Source organism: Physeter macrocephalus, unplaced genomic scaffold (genome assembly GCF_002837175.3).
Source record: "Physeter macrocephalus isolate SW-GA unplaced genomic scaffold, ASM283717v5 random_399, whole genome shotgun sequence".
NCBI lineage: Eukaryota > Metazoa > Chordata > Mammalia > Artiodactyla > Physeteridae > Physeter > Physeter macrocephalus.
Genome location: NW_021145685.1, coordinates 30553 through 51071, shown reverse-complemented (window position 1 = coordinate 51071; position 20519 = coordinate 30553). Strand labels below are relative to the sequence as shown.

Here is a 20519-nt window from a genome sequence, read left to right as displayed (position 1 = left end):
GAGAGTCCGCCTGCCGATGCGGGGGACGCGGGTTCGTGCCCCGGTCCGGGAAGATCCCACATGCCGCGGAGCGGCTGGGCCCGTGAGCCGTGGCCGCTGAGCCTGCGCGTCCGGAGCCTGCGCTCCGCAACGGGAGAGGCCACAACAGTGAGAGGCCCGCGTACCGCAAAAACAAAAAACAAAAAACTGTGGGTGACCATTCTTCAAAGCTGTGGCTGCCTGGCTGACCTGACCTCTGGCACTGGGATCTCTGTATTGAAGAGAGTAGGAAACAGCCTGACACGTGTCTCGGAGCACCTCCTACTTTGAGAACCACTGCCCTGTGGGAACCTCGGGGCTGGAGAGTAGTGATTTGGTCGGTGAATCCCCATCCAGCCTGTGGCTGGCAGATGGGGGCAGCACCCGGCAACCCTTCTGTGTCTGCTTACAGGGAACATTGAGTACAGCTGCCCGGCCACCAACGAGTGTGAGATCACGAAACGGAGGCGCAAGTCCTGCCAGGCCTGTCGCTTCATGAAATGCCTCAAAGTGGGGATGCTGAAGGAAGGTAAGAGGCCCCGCTTGGCCATGCAAGGCGGAACCGAAGCCTGGGTCCTGGGCAAGCTCTTCTCCCCACGGGAAGTCTCAGACCCCCGGGAAATGCCAGCAAGCTCAGGACCTTGTCCCTGAGTGGCGCACGAGAACAGGTCTCTCCCAGTAGCCCAGGTGAAGGCCCTGCCCCCCGGGCTGCCTGTCTCACACACCCTGCAGGCAAGCGTGCAGCCTCCAGTCCCCACGTGCACCTAAAGCTCTCCGCGCTCTCGGGAGGCTGTTGGGGAGCAGGAGTTGGAAGATCTCCGTTAAAGATCCTTTGGGGAGCCATGACCCCACTTGGGCCTTAGAAAAGCTGGCTTGGCGCTCTGGGGAAGGCCCTCGTCGGGGCCAAGAACCCTCTCCACCCTGGGAAGGAAGGCTTGGGATGCTTTGCTACCTCTCGGTGGCCCATGGAGTGTGGGCATGCAGAGAGCAGAGACATTAAGGCCCAGAATGACACGTCACGTACCCCTCACCTGCCAAGGTCAACCTGTTTTCCAGCAGGGGCACAGGACATGGCTGTCACCTGGCCAGTGTTTTCCTCCTGTTCCCTGCCCCCACCTGCATCCTCTCTCTTCCCTTTCCTTTCTCTGCCTTTTGCCTCTCTTTCTCCTCTAGAGCCCTGCCATCCAACACGGCAGCATGAGCCACGTCTTCTAAGTGTAAAATACACACCAGACTTTGAAGACTCACTAGGATGATAAAAAGGAGCATAAAATATTGTAGTAATAATTTTTTAAATGATTACATGTCGAGATGATGATATTCTGGACATATTGGATTAAACAAAACACATTATGACATTGATATCACAGCTTCTTTTTACCTTCTTTAGTGTGGCTACTAGAGAATTTTAAGTGACCTGTGGCTCTCATTATTAGGACAGCATGGCTCTCGGTCTCCTGCACCACCTTCCCTGTTGATCTGCTCAGGCTGATGAAACTCGTTTAGTGCCATTTTTGGAGATAGGTTGTGTGTGTGTGTGTGTGTGTGTGTGTGTGTGTGTGTGTGTGTGTGTTTCTCCCCTTCCCCTGCTTTCAAGGGGAGCCAATGGCAATTTCTACAGATCAGCTTTTATGATTCTGGGCCCTGGGATCCTACCAGAAATGAGAGGAGTCCGGGAAAGAGGTGTGCACTGATGATCGGATTATCTGATCCAGAGGGGCTGGGAGAGAAGAGGAAGGGGCGGGACTGGAATGCACGCCCTCACTGGGAGGGGCTTCTGGAGCCCCGCCCAGCCTTTAAGAGCCCGAGGCCCTCCTCCCTTCCTGGCTTCCAGGCGCCCTCTGGGAAGAGGGCCCAAATCTAAGGTGCTTTGTTACTAGGACGACTTGGATGTTGTTGGGATGTGGAAATCGGGGACTCCCACCGTTTTCCATTCCGGGCTCCCCCTTCACCTCAGCTCAGCCCAGTTCCTCCACCACCCCTGTGTCAACATGGCACATCAACGTTTAAACTGTGTTTCTTACTAGTTGTTTCATGCAACCCTTTTGAGGTGGAGGAGGCCACTCAGCTCTTATTCACATGCCAGCTGCCCCACCGGGGCATCAACTGAAGAAACGGCTCTCTTTCTAGATTAGAAACAGGCTGCGCTGGACCTGCTGAAAGACTGTGTCTGTTCATTTTGATTCTCCCCAATTTTGGTCTATCCCTGTGTAGGGTGTGACCCCAGCTAGTGGCTGAACCAGGTCCTCTGTCTTCTGTACCAGGTTCTTTCTGCTCCTCCAGAGCATCCTGGGGTTCACAGATGAGGAAACTGAGGCACAGAGGCCCTCAGAAGCATGCCTCAGCGCTGGTCTCCTGACTTCCCCCTCTGCATGCTGCTGAGAACCAACCGAAGGCTTTGTCAGCCTTGGAGAGACTCTGCTCTTAAGTTTGTAAGGATGTTCTGGGAAGCCAGGTGTGAGGGCCCTGACTCAGGCGGGGGCCAGCTGTGCAACAGCCTTTCCTGGTTGGAGCGTGTAGCCTTTCTTGGCTTACTTCGCAGCATCTGAGGAGCTTGGAACAGAAGAAACTGATTGCTAACAATATACTCCTGAATTTGAAGGGAGACAAAATTGAGTCCTGCAGGGACTCGCGCTGGTTTGAGGGGAGCTGGTCCCAGAGCCTGGAGCCTGGAGCTCCTCCCGGCTCTGCTTTGTCTGCTTCCCACGGCCCAGGTCAGGGGTGGGGAGGCTTCCAATCCCAGGCCACCTCGCCCTCCCCCCAGGATTATGAGCAGGCAGGGAGAGAGAAGGAAAAAGTGGGGACCGCCAGTTGAAATCCCTGGACCACCTGGCAACCTTTGAGCAGAGTCTCTTGAGGGGCTACCCAGTGCTGGGAAGAGAGCAGGGGTACTTCCCAGTGGTGCCCCAGAAAGCAGAATGATGAGGGGATCCACAGAGGCAGGGAAGCAGGTGGCCAGGGGTGCAATCCATTGGCAGCAGCAGGCCAGGCACCCCGCCAGCTGCTTAAAAGGAGTGAGATGGATGCTGTGTGTCCCAGGATGATGGTGTGGGGTGCTGGGGGAACGAGAGCCTCAGGTGGGGAGCACATGCATGGTGGGCATCTGAGGCTGTTGGCAGGAGCCGGGCAGGTGTGCTGAAGTGAACTTCCCGGGGGCTCAGCCCGAGGTCCCTCAGGAGCTCTGCCCCAGGAGAAGGGCAGACACCAGAACGCTCCCCTCCCCGGCTCTGCCCTGCCCCCTCTGCTGACGGGGGAAGATGACACAAAGGCTCCGAGTACCTTCCTTTAGCTCTTCCCCGCAGTACAGAGCCTTGGCAAGATCCTGGGATCTGATGCTCCACGGGGACCTGCCCCTTAAGAGGAGCGTGCCTCCTTGAGAAGCCTGTGTCCCTGCCAGGCAGCTGCCTTGGTTCCTGCTTTTGTTTAGGTGCCCGTCCCCCCCACCCCCCATCATGTGCAGGCGCCCAGCCTCCCTCTGTCTCCCTCAGACTCTGACCTGACTCTGAAATACAGACCCCAGCCGTCCCCAGGTGCCCCCCCATCTTCAAGGCTCCTCGACGTCAGGGAGCCAGGGGCTGGGGTCCTGCGTCTTCTGGCGGGGGGGGGATGGAGAAGGGGAGAATGGAAGGCCAGCCTCCCCCTCCTCCCCATCTCACCTACACATCAGAACGCTGTTTCCCTCTTCTGTCCAGCAGCTCTAGATGCCTTATTCGGTCTTTCCTTTCTTAAGTAAAATAACCTGAGAGAGTGCCACGTGATTTGGGGGGCCCAGCAACTGCCAGGGAAAAGGTCAGAAGTGGGGCTTTCTTTGGCTCAGCCTCTGCCTCGAGGCTGCTGTCAGTTCTGGAAGCATCGGCTGTGGAACACAGGTGATGTCCAAGGGCCTGTCTTGCTTCAAGCAAATCCCGTGTATGAAAATCTGTATTTTCAGGGAAAAAGAGTGATGATTCTCTTTATAAGAAACCGAATACAAAATCTGCTCTGGGCTAGGAGTCAGTGCCTGTGTCCCCTCCTGGCTCTTAGGTATCCTTGCTGTGTCTATTATTTCTCACTTACGCACCTGGGCCTCCATTTCTTCACCTGTGGAGCAGGGGTGTTGGAACCTGCTCTCTGTCACTAGGTCAAGGTGTGGACCAGATGGGACAACTCCTTGGTAAGATCTGCCGTGAGACTGCTTTAAAATGTCGGCTTCCTGGGCTTGTTAAAGTAGTATTGGATTCAAAGATACTCTCGTTTGCGCCCATTGTGTTAGGTGGGGCATACTAGTGTCCAGCTGCCTTGATTTTCCTCCTGGATTGGCTGGTGGGAGTCTTAGAGGTGGCATCGCCTTAGGCTGACCCCGTCTGGGGTCTAAAATGAGGTTGAGAGGGTCCCTTGGGAGGACCATGGAGAAGCTCTCCCCAGATAGGTGAGGGTGTGGCCTCTAAGCCAGGAGACCCTGGAAAACCATTTGCTGCATGTCACAGGGGGCACCCGTACATCTGGGAATTCTGCAAATCTTCCCGCACAGACTGTCCCTGCAAACTTCTCCTTCTGCTTTAGCTCCCTCAGGCCACCAGCCTCCCGGGCCCGCTTCATTTCCTCCTCCCCTCAGCCCCTGGTCGGCCTTTCCCCAAGTGTTTTCTAAAAGATATTTGATTTCAGTGAAAGCTGGGCTGACATCCATGCAATACGCTCTCAATCTCTTTGTGCTTGTTGGGAAGGCGGAGGGCTCCTCCGGGGATTCTGGGTAATTGGGTTAGTGGCCAGCTCATGTCAGGAAATTAAAAGGAGGCCCTGATCAGGTTCCCGCTGCATGGGATTTAATGGCTTTGTATTTATAGAGTATCCCGCCTCTAGCCCATGCCAGAAATACCACTTTTCTGGCCCTGTGAATGAAGAAAGAGGATGAGAGATGACTTGCCTTTAAAAATTCTTTTTCTTTTCCAAAATACATTAGTGTTCTGAAACAAAACAACTCTTGAACACTTCAAAGAATAGTTTTGAACTAGAGCCCAAGAACTCTGATGGCTGTTTGTATCCCCCGAACCACTTTCCACCCTACACACACAGATGCTCACGCATACACATCTGACGCCTCACAAGATCTTCCCGTGTGGCCTCACACCTTGGGCCACTCAGGCACGATGACTTGATGACCTCTGGTTGGGGAAGTGTTAATTGAATGAAGTCACAGGAGATGGTCTTGTCTGTGCTGAGCCCTTATTACTGTTCATTCAGGGCTTCTGGCTTGTCAGACATTGGATAACAGGTTCAGTGGTCATACAGACCTGGTAAAACCCCGGCGGCACCATTTATCAGCTCCTTGGGTGATTTACTAACTTCTTTAAGCCTCCCTGTCCTCCTCTGTAAAATGGGAATGATAGTAGTTAGTTGCTGTTTCATCTTGCTCCCGATTCACCAGGGAAGGCCCCTAGAGTTGTACCACAGAGTAAAATGTTAGTCACTGATTTAAGATACTCTGCATCACATTACATCACTGGTTTCTTCTGTGTTTCAGAAGGCAGTTTTGAATCTCCTGTAGCCTCTTTCTCTGCTCCTTGGCTGATGACCTTGCTTCATATTTGCTTGAGAAAAGAGAAACAGCCAAGTGGGGAATTTCTAAACCTCCTGCTGTTGAATCCACAAACCTACCTACTTGTTTTCTGTCTTCACTCTTGTTAGAGGTATTTCTGTTCCTATCAAAAGCCAGTCTCCCCATCTCTGCGCTGAATCGCATTGCTCTTTCTTTATTAGGGACTTCACTCCTATAGCATCATGTCTACTTCCAACCCCATCAAACACTTCCTCAATGCTGGATCATTTGCATCAGCACCCAAACAATTTATTTTAAAAAACCCACAAATGTCTTTTGATCCAAACTTTATCTCTGTTCAGCTGCTGCTACCTTACCCTGCTCCCTCTCTCAACAAAACTTTCCTGAAGGGTTGACAGCACTTACTATATATCTATCCACTTTAAAAATAAAAATGAAAATAAAACACTTCCTTAAAAAGTAAGCATCAAGGGACTTCCCTGGTGGTCCACTTGGTGGGACTTCGTGCTCCCAATGCGGGGGGCCCGGTTTCAATCCCTGGTCAGAGAACTAGATCCCACATGCGTGCTGCAACTAAGAGCCTGCATGCCACAACTAAGAGATCCTGCGTGCCACAACTAAGACCCAGCGCAGCCAAAATAAATAAATGAATAATTTTTTTAAAAAAGTATGCATCAAGTAGATCGAGAAAAATATTTATAGTATGTTATATTAGTTAAGGTAAGGCTAAACTTCTGTACAAAGAGACTCCCTTCCTCCCTCAAAGCAAAAACCTCAAACCTAAGCAAGATAGAACTTTAATTTTCTCTCATCTCTCATATAACAGTCCAGTATGTCTAAGGTGATCCAGGACTGGTTGGCAGCTTTGCCATCCTTAGCAAGTGGTTTCCACTTGTGGACCCATCTCCGAGACAGCCAAAAGGAAGAAAAGCCTATATCTGATCCCTCGAAGGGCAGGACCCAGAGTGGTACAAGTTCCTTCCATTTACAGCCCATTGGTGGAATCTAGTCACTCGACCACGTGTCTTTGCAAGGATGTCTGGGAATTGTAGTCTTTAGCTGGGATGCCATGTGTCCAGCTAAAACTATGTTGGGATGGGAAAAGAATAACATATTTTAAAGGACAGGCATTGTCATTTGCCAAAAACATATGTGATATAGGAAGAATATTGATACCTTCCACCCAGTCTAAGAAAAGAAATTTTACCCTTACTTTTGAGATTCCCTCTGCCTGAGCCCACATTCATTACTTTCAGGGGCAACTATTATCCTGATTTCACATTATTTTCCCTTGCCTTTCTTTATGGTTTTATCATATATTTGTAACTCAAATCATATCATGTTTTTCAGTTTTAAATGAAATTATACTATACATATTCTTCTGCATCTTAATTATTTTAATCAGTATTTCTGAGATGAATGCTTCTTGTTGCATGGTGCTATAATTCATTTATTTTCATTTCTGTATTACAGGAGTCAGCCAGGTACTTATTTTAGGCTTTGTGGGCCAAAAGGTCTCTGTCTTAACTATTTAAATCTGCCGTTGTAATGTGAAAGTGGCCACAGACAGTATGTAAAGGAGTAAACAGAGTTGTATTCTGTGAGGTACTTGTCTGAGCCTTTCCCCAAATTTTCTACTTTATTTAGAAATCTTTATATATTCTGGTCATTTTTATGAGTCATTTTTTCAGTAGCTGGTGTTGTAAAAATCTCATTTGTAGCTTTCTTCTCTTTATGGCATCCTTTGATGAGCAGAAGTTAGTAATTTTAATAAGTTGAATGTATCAGTCTTTTCCTTTATGGTTTGCACTTCTGTGTCATTAAAATATATAGTATTTATTTATTTATTTAACCTGCCACTGTAAAGATGCTTTCCTTATTTGCCTTACCCATGTTGGTCTTGGATCCTGCTGGACTTGACTTTTGAGTACAATGAGCTGGCTCCAGGATGGCAAACTGCTTTTAGCTGGACTGTCAACTGTAGGGTGGGGAGCAGCTGCCTAGAATGCATGATTGAAAGGCTTCTTAGGCAGCTGCGCCTGGGATCAGTAGGCAAGAGTGCTGTGACTGATTAGCAATGTCTGCCACAGACTAGGAAATGGAGGGTGGTGGCACAGCTGACAGCTTTTTGCCATGACTGATCTAGTGCAACTGAGTTTAAGTGATTTGCTCAAGGCCATGCAGCTAGTAAATAACAGAGCTGGGTGGAATCTAGTCTCCTTGGTTGTACAAGAATTCCTTCTAAGAAGCCCAATCCAACTCATTGAGATGCCTTGGCCAGTAGCTAAGCCTATAGCCCTTCCTCAAAGTGGGAAAAAGAGGAAGGGAATGGAAAGGAAGGCTGAGCTGAAATAGTCTTTCCTGGTTAGGTGTTCACTTTTAGAGACTTTTTGGCAGCTGGGAATGCAAGGATAGCACAGCCCTACTGAAATGTCCTTGGGGACATGGTGCCCTGGGTGAGAAGGGTCCAGAGGAGAGAGCAGCAGGAGAGTGGACACTTCTTTAATAAGCAGAAGGCCAGGGTCTCATCACCCAGTACCATCTTACCCATCCTGGAGCAGCTGGCGCAAGCCCTGGAATATTAGGTGGCATGTGTGTTTATCCACCCGCAAGGCTCTCTCGGCTTATAGTGAGTCAGGAGTGAGGCACTCTTCACCATTATGATATGGCACCAAGGTAAGAGGCAGCCCGAGATAGCTGTCCTGTCGGAGGGAGCAAGGTGAGCTCACCTGTCACCCAGGACCTCCTGCCAGACAGGTGGCGGAAGGGAGCTCAGCTCGTGCGGGGGGTGTAGATGAGTGTTTAGGCAGGGCATTCTGCTGGGCTGGGGTGTCCATCAGCGTGTCCACGTGACCCACAGCCCCTGGGCCTTCAGGAGCCCAGAGTACTCCTATCACCTTTTGTGTGGTTTGTTCCTGTTTCTGGAGATGGGTCAGCTATAGTTTGGTAGAACTTATAGGTAGAGAGTCAATACCTAAGTCTCCTGGAAGGAACACTGGTTAGACAAAAGTACTGCATAAAATAGGTTTAGTGCATGCTCCCCAGACCTGGTAGGTAGTCAGAATCATTAGAGGAGCATTGCAAAATTATCTATTCCTGTACATCTCCCCTAATGACTTAGAACCTCGAAGTGGGTAAGTCCTTAAGCTCTGTGTAGTTCAAAGGCTTTCAGGGCATTCTGACAATCATACAGGGTAGGTGGTCTCAAGTTCAGGGCAAAGATGATAGGACTTAGAGATTAAGGTTCAGATCCTCCCTCAGACCTTTCCTGGCTGTGTGGCCCTGAGAAAGTCACCTGACCTTTCTGAGCCTCAGTTTTCACATGGGAATAATAATCATCATCATGTGTTCTCCCTCCCTCAATTTTGTTACACAGGTCAAATGACATATGGAAATAGCTTTGTAAACTGTAAAGCATTGCACACATCCTTAATAAACCAAGGACATTAAATTGGGTGTGTGTGTTGGGGGCGGGTTTCTAGGTAAGGGGAAGAGAAGAGTCTTGACCATGACAGCTTTGCAGTGTCAGGACAGCAGCTCTGCAGAGGAGGCAGGAGAAGGACACAGGCTCAGAACCTCTCCCTCTCTGCCTTGTCTGAGGCTTTCCTGCGGGAAGAGAAATGTGACGGGGCAGCGCCTGGGACAGGCTGGGGGCCAGGTGCAGGGCCACGCTTTTCTGAGCTTTAACCGGTTATTTTTAGCGCCTGGGATAAAAGAAAGAAACTTAAAACTGCCCCCCGCTGCTGCCGCCCCTGCACACTCTGCTATTTTTACTTCCGAAAGGCTGGGATCTCATCCAGCTTAGGGAGGGTGACCGAGGAGAAAGGGGGGGAGTTGAAGGGAAGCAGGAATTATTTTACTTCCATTAAGAAAAAAGACAGAAGCCTGATCTTATCAAGTCAGCAAGTGGACATCTGATCCAGGACGCGGCAGCCGCAGGCTCTGGCTGCTCTGACGTGCCTGCAGTGTGGATAGGTCAGTAGATGGGGCAGGGGCTTGGGGGAGCCCCACTCCCCTCCTGGCAGGCAGTTTCTTCCCCAGAGCAGCCCAGCAGCTTCTTTGCTCTTTCCTGTGCCCTGAGCTGGGAAGTGGAATTGGACACTGCAGATACAGGGGCACCAGCCTACTGAGGAGACTGAGAGTTTTGTTTAACACACCTGACCTACGGTAGTTATAACTAAGGGGGTGTGTTTCTCTCTCTTCCCAAGAAGAAAGCTAGCAGTTCAAGGCAGACACTACCACTTTCATAGGCAGATGAAAGGAAAGAGATTACTATTGAGGGCCTACTGTGTACTGAGCACATTACTATGTTTCATACATTTTATGTTATTTAATTCCACTAATCAGAGAAAAGTGAAGTATTTTTAAAAATCTTTTAATAGCTTTATTGAGATATAATTCACCCATTTAAACTGTACAGTGGTTTTAGGTATATTACATTGTTTTTTAAATTGTGGCAAAACATATTCAACAAAATTCACCTTTTAAAAACTTTTTTTTTTTTTCCGGCCGAGCTGTGTGACTGTGGGATCCTAGTTCCCCAACCAGGGATTGAACCTGGGCCACGACAGTGAAAGTGCTGAGTCCTAATCACTGGACCGCCAGGGAATTCCCTAAAAATCATTTTTAAGTGTACATAAAATTCAGTGGCATTAAGCACGTTCAGTGTTTTGCAACCATCACCACTACCTGTTTCCAATACTTCTTCATCATCCCAAATAGAAACTATACTATAACTCCCCTTTCTCCACTACCCCCAGCCCCTGGGATCCTCCAATCTACTTTCTGTCTATTCGAGTTATTTCTTATAAATGAAATCCTACAACATCTCTCCTTTTGTGTCTGGCTTATTTCACTTAGCATAATGTTTTCAAGGTTCATCCATGCCATAGCATGTATCAGAACTTCATTCTTTTTTCATGACTGAATAATATTCCATTGTACGTATAATTCCACATTGTGTGTCGATGGATACTTAGGTTGGGGAATTCCCTGGCGGTCCAGTGGTTAGGACTCAGCACTTTCACTGCCAGGGCCTGGGTTCGATCCCTGGTCAGGGAACTAAGATCCCACAAGCCACACAGCTCAGCCAAAAAAAAACTTAAAATTAAAAAAAATTTTTAAATTTAAAAAGGACCTTTGAAAAAAAAAGAAAGGATACTTGGGTTGCTTCTACCTTTTGGCTATTGTGAATAATACCGCCATGAACATTTGCAGATGAGTATCTGTTCGAGGTCCTGATTTCAATTCTTTTGAGTATAGACCTAGGAGTGGAATCGCTGGGTTACATTTCCACAAGTAGTTAAACAAATTTTTAATTAACCTTTTAAATTTTGATATAATTGTAGATTCATATGCAGTTGTAAGAAATAATACAGAGAGATCTCATGTACCCTTTACCCAGTTACTCCCAATGGTAACATCTTGCTAAACTATAGTGCAATATCACAGCCAGAATATTTGCTTTGATACAGTCAAGATACGGAACAGTTTCAAGGGTGAAGTATTGATACTTTTAATAATAATTATATTGGCTAACATTTATTGAGCACTCACTACATATTCATGACACACTTATGAATACTTAAATTTTGGCCTGCACATATTAAAAGATGAAACAGTGTTGAACTGTAGTTAAAACAAAGGATAAGTATTTGTTATAGTATTTGGAGCTCTCGTATACTTTACATGAGAATATTATTGATGCTTTTTTAAATTCAGAAAGTATCAATAAGATGATATAATCTAATAATCCTGGACAACAATTTTAAGTTAATTAGTATTTTAATATGCTCCCTGAGCCTACTGTTTTAGATATTTCACTAATATAAGAACACAAGCAATAAGGCAACTCTTATTTCAGGTTCAAGTCCCCACCTTTATTTTTTTCCATTTGCTGTTTGTAAGACTTAAGCATCCTAATTTAAAAAGTAATTGCCCATTTTATCAGCGAAAATTGCTTTCTGCTGCAAGTTACAAGAGAACGTGACTGCTAGTGGCTTAAGCATCGATAAATGAGACTGATTGCCCCACCTAAGAAGAAGACCAGAAATGGCCCAATTGCACAGGCTTCTCAGCCACAGCATCAAGGGCTCAGGCTCTGCCTTTCTTCTCTGGTGTTCTTTGGTGTCCTCACATGGCTGCCTCATTGTTACAAGGTGGTTGCCACAGCTCTAGGCTTCATCTTCCAGGTCAGGGCAGAAGAAGGGCAAAAAGAGCTGTACCAACTACGTCTGTCTCTTTTATCAGAAAAGCAAAACCATTCCCAGAAGCCCCCACCATGGACTTCACCTTACATCCCATTGGCCAGAACCAGGTCATATGACCAGCCTTGGTTACCAGGGAAACTGGGAAAGTGGGGAACAGGAATGCTGGGACTGGCTAGGGCTCTCTATGAAGAAAGCCCTATGTGCCTATGAAGAAAATCCAGTTTCTGTTAGCATGGAAGAGGGGGAATGGAATGAAATTGGGTAGGAAACTAATAATGTCTGCCAGATCCAACTGTTAGTATTTGGTGATTCACTTCCAAAGGATTCATGATACAACATCTTGCTGTATTACCTCTTGGGGAGGGGTTGCTTCTTTTTTTTTTTTGATAAATTTATTTATTTAATTTATTTATTTTTGGCTGCTTTAGGTCTTCGTTGCTGTGCACGGGCTTTCTCTAGTTGCAACAAGCAGGGGCTACTCTTTGCTGCGGTTGCGGGCTTCTCATTGCGGTGGCTTCTCTTGTTGTGGAGCACGGGCTCTAGGTACACGGGCTTCAGTAGTTGTGGCACGCAGGCTCAGTAGTTGTGGCGCATGGGTTTGGTTGTTCCGTGGCATGTGGGATCTTCCCAGACCAGGGCTCGAACCCGTGTCCCCTGCATTGGCAGGCGGATTCTCAACCACTGTGCCACCAGGGAAGTCCCCAGAAAAACACACATTGGCAGATAATAAGTATAAACATAGACCAATGTCTGTTTAGGCAGAGTGCAGAGGAATTCAGACCTCTGTCCACTGTCTCTGCCCTTGAGGGGATGACCTTTCTCACATCAGGTCGCATCAGTACAGACAAATGTGTGGAAGGCGAGGAAGTGGCTGGCCTAAAACACTGTACAAATGTAGAACATAAAGGGTACTTGAGCATAGAAGGTGGATGCCCAAGGATGTTCAAGTCCATAAAGGGTTGTCTTATGGAAGGGAGGTGGTCTTGTTGGATGGGATGCAGGGTAAGGAGTGATCTGGAGAAAGAATTCAGCTCAATACAAAGAGGAAGTTTCATGAGGAATAGGCTGCCTTGAGAGAGTGAATTTCTGGAGGCTGGAGAGACAAATGGAAGCTGGGGCAAGGATCAGACCCTGAGATTCTGTTGTTTCTTAACCCTGAAGAGCTTCATTTTAACTGGGCACGTCATTTTACTCAGACACTTGATTATGGACCGCAGGCTGTGTGCTGAGCTTGGGCTGCAATGATAAATGAAAGTCCTTGTCCAGAAGTTGCCCACAGTCCACCAGGGAGATGGGCACATAGTATATGATGGTGAAGAGTTGTTTTGACCTTGGTTGCTGTATAGAGAAAGAACAAAGGGAGCCCAAGAATGGCGTGGCCAGCTCTGCCAGGGGAGTCTGGAAAGGTTTCCCAGTAGAGATAATAGTTGAACGGGACCTTCAAGGGTACCTTTGATGGTATGGGCAGGTCACTTAGGTGGGGGCCCATCTGCCCAACCCCAGCCTGGGTCTTTGCCCCAGGACCTCTCTACCCTAAATGGTCTTTGATAAACCCTGACTTTGGGGCAGTGTAGGGGGGAAGGGAGAACTCAGAAAATGGGGCAGACCTGGGCCCTGTCCTCTAAGAGCCCACTGAATTGGAGGTGGCATGTGAAGTGCCAGGTGGGTGTCATAGAGCACAGAGCCATGGGAGTGATGGCCCACCCGGCTACGGAAACCACTTCCCAATTTACCAGTAATTTTCCCACTATGATGTCATTTGTCACAAAAGCCACATGCCGTGAGCAGAGTTGTTACTACCATTGCCTCCTCCCCTGTATCCCTGACCAAGGCCATGAGCGCCAGCTTGGCTAAGGCCACACAACTCATAAGGGACCTTGATCATTGGATCCCGTGGGCTTGAGTGACTTGGGCTTGTGTTCAGAGTAGGACTTGGAAAGCAGACAGGAAGCAAGGAGAACAAACACACCTCATACCAGGTATCAATTTGTGCATAATCAAACACAACAGGCTACTTTTTTTTTTAAACAGAATAACCTGTTAATTGATACACTTATTGATTGGAGCTATTGACCATTGTGCTATAAAGATCTGGTGGAGAAAATTTAGAGAGTTTATACCTGCTGTGCCCTGGAAGTCATACCCTGGAATGGCAAAGAGCTTGGATATTGGCTCATTTATTGGGCAAATTGCTAAATCTCTGTGAGTCTCAGTTTTTCTTGTTTGTAAACTGATGGATAATAGCACCTGCTTTATATGCTGTGGCTTAAATAGGGCAACACATACAGAAAGTCCTCCATAAGTTAGGCTGTTCTCATTATCATTATCAATGTGACTTACCAGAGGGTTGTACGCAGCACAGGGGAAGAGTAATAACAATGATGACAGCGCTGATCATAGTAAGAGCTCACATTTTCTAAGCATACACGTGGCGCATTGGGTGCCACGACAGTCCCTGGAGTAGCATGGTGAGCAGCCTCTGGCTGTAAGGGGCGCCTAGTCGTTAGGGGAAGCCCAGTGCGTTATTGGAGCCCAGGAAGAAGCACCCAGCCTGGGTGGAGGCATATCCATTCCTGTATGTGTCAAGACTTTCTTGAACACCCACGAAGAGCCAGGCCCTGTATCAGGACAGAGAGTATTCCACGTGGAGGCCGCGACAGAGGTGGCATCTGCCCATCTTCTCGCCTTGCTGAGGGATGGGTGCCTCTTTTTACTTTTGTGGAGCAGTTCACTCTCCTGCTGACATCTGTCTGGGATCAGGCAGCCTGGGTGGGAGGGGGAAGCTCATGAGGCTGGCATCTAGCAGACAAAGTCAGTGAAGCGGGGAAGGGGCTCATCTTGGACTCCAAGTCAGACCCTGGCACATAGTAGGTGCTCAGGAAACTGGGGTCCTCATGGTCCTTTATGCCTGGCACTTGGCATTTTCACTCTTGGTCTTGCCAGCTTTCCAGGGGGAGAAGCTTGGTGGAGGGTTTGACTTGCCTCGGGTGTAGTAGGCAGGGCTGAGCTGCTTTGTGGCTGTGTCATAGGATGGGTCCAAGAAAACTCTTCCAAACAGGGAACTTCTCCCCAAAAACCTTTTCCCCAAAGGGAGGAACTGTCCTCCTTCCTGCCCTTATGTGCCTGCTCCTTCTACCCTCACAGAAGGGGCCGGGAGGGGTGAGCCAGAGTCCCATCAGCACGTGAGTTTGGTCTTGTGCTGGATGGGATTCGGCTGCCCCTTCAAGGTCCGAGGTACTGACGGAAGTGGAGTATACAGCCACATCCGCTAGGAAGCTGTGGTCATTGTTGGCTTTCTTCCTGAGAACGCCTCCAAAATAAACTGCCTACATTCATGTCCTTATCTCAGTGTCTTGTCCCAGAGAACCCACTATAGAGGTGGTCACTTGCAGCCCATTCTGACTCTCGAAGCAGAAGGGGAGTTCATTGCAAGCGTGTCAGGAGGCTCAAGGACCACACTTAGCCAGACAAGGACCAAGGGAAGCCCCCGAGAGCCCAGGCACGGGAGATGCAGTAATCAGGAGAGTCTGGCCCAGGGCTGCCCACACCCCTGCGGCTGAGAGCACTACTGCTGCCCTCCCCAGGAAGGTGACTCACAACAGGGGAATTGCCTTGAAATAGGAAGCAGGGCTGGGATGCTGGGTAGACCCTTTCCTGGGGAAAAAAGTTCACTACAGCCATGTTCAGCGTCAAATACAAAAGTGCCAGGTGTGGGGTAAAAAGGATGCTGTTGATGAAATGCCGAGCATTGACTGGCCCCCAAAAGGCAGTCCCCTCAGGCAGCCTGGCTGGGTGTGCTGACAGCATCCTCCTGGCCCTCCGAGCACCCCCGTGGGCTGGGAAGATGGAAGAAGGTAGGAACGGCAGGAGGAAGTGCCGGGGAAAGACAGGGCCCCGAAGGTCAACTGACTGGGGCTCTGTGCCCATAATGCTGTTGACCTTTGGGGAAAGGAGGAGGAGTTGAAGCCACAGAGCTTGCTCCCCCTGGGGACTCTGGCTCTGCCTCTGACTTCTTATGTGTTTTAGTCAAGGTCCATTTCGTGGTAAGGAAAGGAGAGCCGCTCTGCTTTCTGTGTTAGTTCTCACTTGGAGCTCAGTCGATGGGTCCCATCCATCTTTTCATGTCAGGTCACATAGGTTGGTGGCCACACACAGGCTTGTGTAGCCTTGGGTGAGGAGCCTCCTGGAGGTCCTGTCCGCCCTGCCTGCTGGCGGGGTTGCCAAATGGTACCAACAGCTCTGGCCAGACAGCAGGAGCTGTGGGTGGGCAGGACTCTTGAAGGTGGTATGGACCCAGTGACAGTAAGGGGTCTGTCTCCCTAGGATAGGGCCTCACTCCTGGAAGTGGATGTCAGGGTGGAATGGCCACAGCTGCTTTTGTACCTGCTGTTGAGAGCCTTCCGGGCACTGGTGTCCCTGGTGTGGCCAGGACAAACAGCATCCTCATCCCGTGGGGCGTTTGTATAGACAGACAGAACTGAATCCTAGACTCTCTGAGGGAGGGATCCAGAAATTGACGTTTGTAACGAGTGCCCATCTAGATGCTTCTTATGTGAGAAGTTTGCAAATCTTTGTTATAGCTCTTTGGAGGGGCCGCCCGTGGCAGGGATTCCTTCCCTCTCTTGGTAAGCTAACTCAGTCCTGCCTGGATTCACAGCAGATCTAAAATGATGTGTCTTCTTTCCCCAGCCGTTGGAGGAGTGTGTTTGTTGTGCTTTGTCTTTTGGAGACAGACTCAAGAGCCGAAGGTTGCTTGGGACGGATTTCAGGAGGATGTTGACTCCAGAGAGGCAGGACCAGGCCTAGGGCAAGCGGGATGGGCCATTACCGTGAAGACAATTATCTTAGGATTGTCCAACCACCTGGCCTGAGGCTGGCCATGTGGCAGCTGTAAAAAAAGCCATCGGGGCGTAGCCCTGAAGATTTAGCCATTGCTGAAATTCCAAAGTCAGGGCTAACACCCCTGGTGATGTTGAACAACTCTGAGACCTTCTCCCTTTCCTCCCCAAAAGGTGTGCGCCTTGACCGAGTGCGTGGAGGCCGCCAGAAATACAAGCGACGGCTGGACTCAGAGAGCAGCCCGTACCTGAGCTTACAGATTTCTCCTCCTGCTAAAAAGCCATGTGAGTGCAGGGCAGTCCCTGCCCCTCTTGCCAGCATCTGTTCCTGGAACATCCGGCGTCCCTTTGGGGAAATGCCATCTTCACACTGCTGGGTTATGGGGCACTGAGGGTCACGGGGAGGGGCATCAGTGTCTGGCATTGGTATCGGGTACTTCTGGCTTCATTCAGAAGACCTTTCCTATGGCATGTACTGAATGTAGCTCCAAATGCAGCATGATCCTAAGAAGGCACAGGCCCAGCATCCAGAACATGTCCCCTCACCTCCCACTCGAATCACGTTCCTCTCAAGAGAATTCACCAGGCAACTTCCCTTGTTGGGATATTTCCCAAGAGCCCAAATCATCACTGCCAGCAGCTCCGTGGAGTCAGAAAGGGAGGGGGTGGTGGGGAAGGGATGGACTGGGAGTTTGGGGTCAGCAGATGCAAACTATTACATATAGAACGGATGGACAACAAAGTCCTACTGTACAGCACAGGGAACTGTAGTCAATGTTCTGGGATAAACCACAGTGGAAAAGAATATGAAAAAGAATGTATATATGTATAACTGAGTCACTTTGCTGTACAGCAGAAATTAACACATCGTAAATCAACTATCACCAATAAAATAGAAGGAAAGAAAGAAAGAAAGAGAGAGATAAAAAAAGAGAGAAAGAAAGAAAACGAGGGAGGGAGGGAGGAATGGAGGGGGGTTTTTAGCCATATTTGAGCTTCCTGGGACTCCTTGGAACCCGACTTTTTTTCCTGAGCCATCTCAGCTTCCACCTTGGCCCCTTTCCTCTTTTCCCAGGCATTTACATTCTCCCTTTTGTTGTTGCAGTGACTAAAATCGTCTCCTACCTGCTGGTGGCTGAGCCGGACAAACTCTACGCCATGCCACCCCCTGGCATGCCAGAGGGCGACATCAAGGCTCTGACCACTCTCTGTGATCTGGCAGACAGGGAGCTCGTGGTCATTATTGGCTGGGCCAAGCACATCCCAGGTGAGTCCCATAGGACTGGGGGAGAGTGTAGTCAGAGGCTCACAGCCACTCTCCCCGTGGCTCTGGTTCTGATGCATGGGAGCCCGTGACCCAGGAGCCCTGTGGAATCTTGGCAAGACTATTTTTCTCTGGCCTCCTTTCTCTCTTTGTGGGATTGGAGGTGAGCAGTTGTTTGGAAGGTCCAGTGATGTTCCTGAACTGCTGGGGGCTCTTCAGAACGGATTATCATTCTAACAGGGGTATGATTGCTTCTACAATAGGTAATAATCAGAGCAGGTTCTTTGAATCCTTAAAGGCCAAAGAACAGGGTTTTATCCTAAATCTTATTGGAAATATACTGGAAAACAACACAGAAGAGGGATTGACTCTCGTTTCCTATTAGAGGCAGGTGAAGTGGAGTGGTTAAGAACATGCGCTTTGGAATCAGACTGGGATTCAGGTTCTGGGTCTGCAACTTGCTAGCTGTGTAACCCAAGGCAGGTCGCCCGACCTCTCTGCCAACAGGAAATACCAGCAGTACCTCCTTCATGGGCTTTGACATGGGGATGAAATGCGAGCGTGTGTATGATGCTTTGGCACATCCTGACGTCAGCTGCACGCTCGCTCTTGCCATTTGCCTGATCTTAAGGGAGGCCTGTCTCTTAGTTTGGATTCTATGATCTTAAGATCATTTCTGGCATGAATAGTACATGTTACGAATGTGTTTTGGGTGATTCAGACTTCTTCTCATTGCGTGTGGCCCCAAACCCCTCTTTCAGTCTTCTTCATTCTGGATAAAGGGAGGGAGCTGATTTTTAATTTGTTTTTGTAGACTCCGATACCCACATATTCTGCATTACACCCTTCTTGGGGGGCTTTCTAAAGTCTGTGCAGTTTATTCCTTTGCGGTTCTAACAGCTTGGCTCATGGTGTCAGGGAGACGTCCTGTTCTTCTCTGGCAGTGACCTACCATGGACTCAGATTCTTCCTAGCTTTGTAATGTGGGACGGTTTATCTTCCTGTCTCTAGATCCTTTTTGTGTTTGCCACCGGCTCTGAAAGATGAATACAGCATGCATGGTTATGTAGCAAAGGTGTCCGAAACTTTAGAGGCCAAGGCCCACAGTTGACTGGGGCAAGTCAGAAAGTCCTTATATAAGATGTTATGGGCACAGCTTACAGGAAGGAGCCTTCCTGCGGACAACAGCTCAGAGGTGGTGCTGGTGTCACTTAGCTGGCAGGAAGCCTAGAATTCCTTCCACAGGGACTCCCTGACTCACGGGTGGGCTCCCTGGGGATCTGGGCTGGAGCGCCCTTACTAAGGAGCTCAGCCTCTTGGGATTACACACTCAGTAGTTTTTGAATCTGCCCTGCGCTGATTCAGCACCAATGTGGGGTCAGGCCACTGCTTAAGACACCTCAGCCTGGATTGCTCCACTAACCCAGGGCCAAGTTAGGCACACCTCCCCCGGCACACACCCCCTTCCCATCACACACTCCTCTTCCAGGCTGAGCAGATACTGCATCGCAGCCACGGCTCAGGAGTGGCTCCTGGCGGACCCGTGGGTCACTGCCTGCTTCTTCTACCAGCTCGTGCCCACAGTAACCCCCAGGGGGTAGAGTAGAACCAGGAGGCAGTGCCTCCCTTGCACCCATTTTCCTCCTCACCTTCCAGCTCCACCTCCCGTCTGTGCCCAACCAAGAGGGCAGTGGGCAGAGCAGAATGGTTGCTGAGGGCACAGACTTTGGATTCAGGCAGACCTGGCCTCTCATCCCAGCTCTGTCCTTACTGGCTCTGTGCGAGATGCTTCGTTTTTCTGTGCCTCAGGGTCCCCACCTGTGAGTAGTAGAGCCTCCCTCACTGGGTTGCTGGGAGGACCTGGCTCGCTTAGCCCAGGCCCCGCACAGAGTGGGCACCTGATAAATGGCGGAGGCTGTGACCATGGTCGTTGTCGTTGCTGATAGTATTAAAAGCCTCCTTTCACATCATCATTTCTCCTTGTCCAAAGCTGAATTCTTTTTGCTTACAAAATAAAATAAACATAGGGGCTCATTTGTCTGTCTCAAATGCTAATTTGCCTATTTTGCATACATTTGCATGCTGAATTATTTGGGCCTGACCTAGTTTTTTGTTTGTTTGTTTGTTTTTAACATCTTTATTAGAGTATAATTGCTTTACAATGGTGTGTTAGTTTCTGCTTTACAACAAAGTGAATCAGTTATACATATACGTATGTTCCCATATCTCTTCCCTCTTGCCCTCTAGTGTTTAAGGTAAAATTAATTAATAGGGTTTCCTGCTACTGCATGTAAACCTCATATTAAGGGTGATGACATAATCAAGTGCCTGATATAGTTAAACTAATTGACTTAATCCCATCTCAGATTAGATGGAAAACTTATCTGAAGACCTGGTCAGAGAATGAGAAAGAGAATGAGAAAGAGGGCAGGTCGAGTAGGGAGGATACAAGCCAGGGCCCCACCCTGGGACTTGTGTCAGCAACTGTCCACCTTGGTCCCTGGACAGACAGAAGGACTGGCTTCTTAAGACGGCTCAGGTTAGAGCTCTGGAGAGGAGCCCAAGCCGCTGCCCTGAATTAAGCACAGGATACCACATTTCATGCCTCAGTATCGTCTAATCCAGAGCCTGGCACACAGAGGGTGCTTCCTACT

The 20519-nt window shown here is 49.0% G+C and overlaps 1 protein-coding gene across 3 annotated transcripts in view; it reads left to right on the top strand.

Annotated features, from left to right (window-relative positions):
• The first annotated feature begins 20 nt into the window (after positions 1-20).
• LOC102979313 (steroid hormone receptor ERR2) overlaps positions 21-20519 on the top strand; it is a 46009-nt gene continuing 25510 nt past the window's right edge. For all 3 annotated transcript variants that reach the window (XM_028485447.2, XM_028485446.2, XM_028485448.2), the window contains exons 1-3: positions 21-547; positions 16776-16886; positions 17707-17868. In XM_028485447.2, coding sequence (XP_028341248.1) covers positions 514-547; positions 16776-16886; positions 17707-17868 — 307 coding nt within the window. In that variant the 5' untranslated portion in view covers positions 21-513. The remainder of the gene's footprint in view (positions 548-16775; positions 16887-17706; positions 17869-20519) is intronic.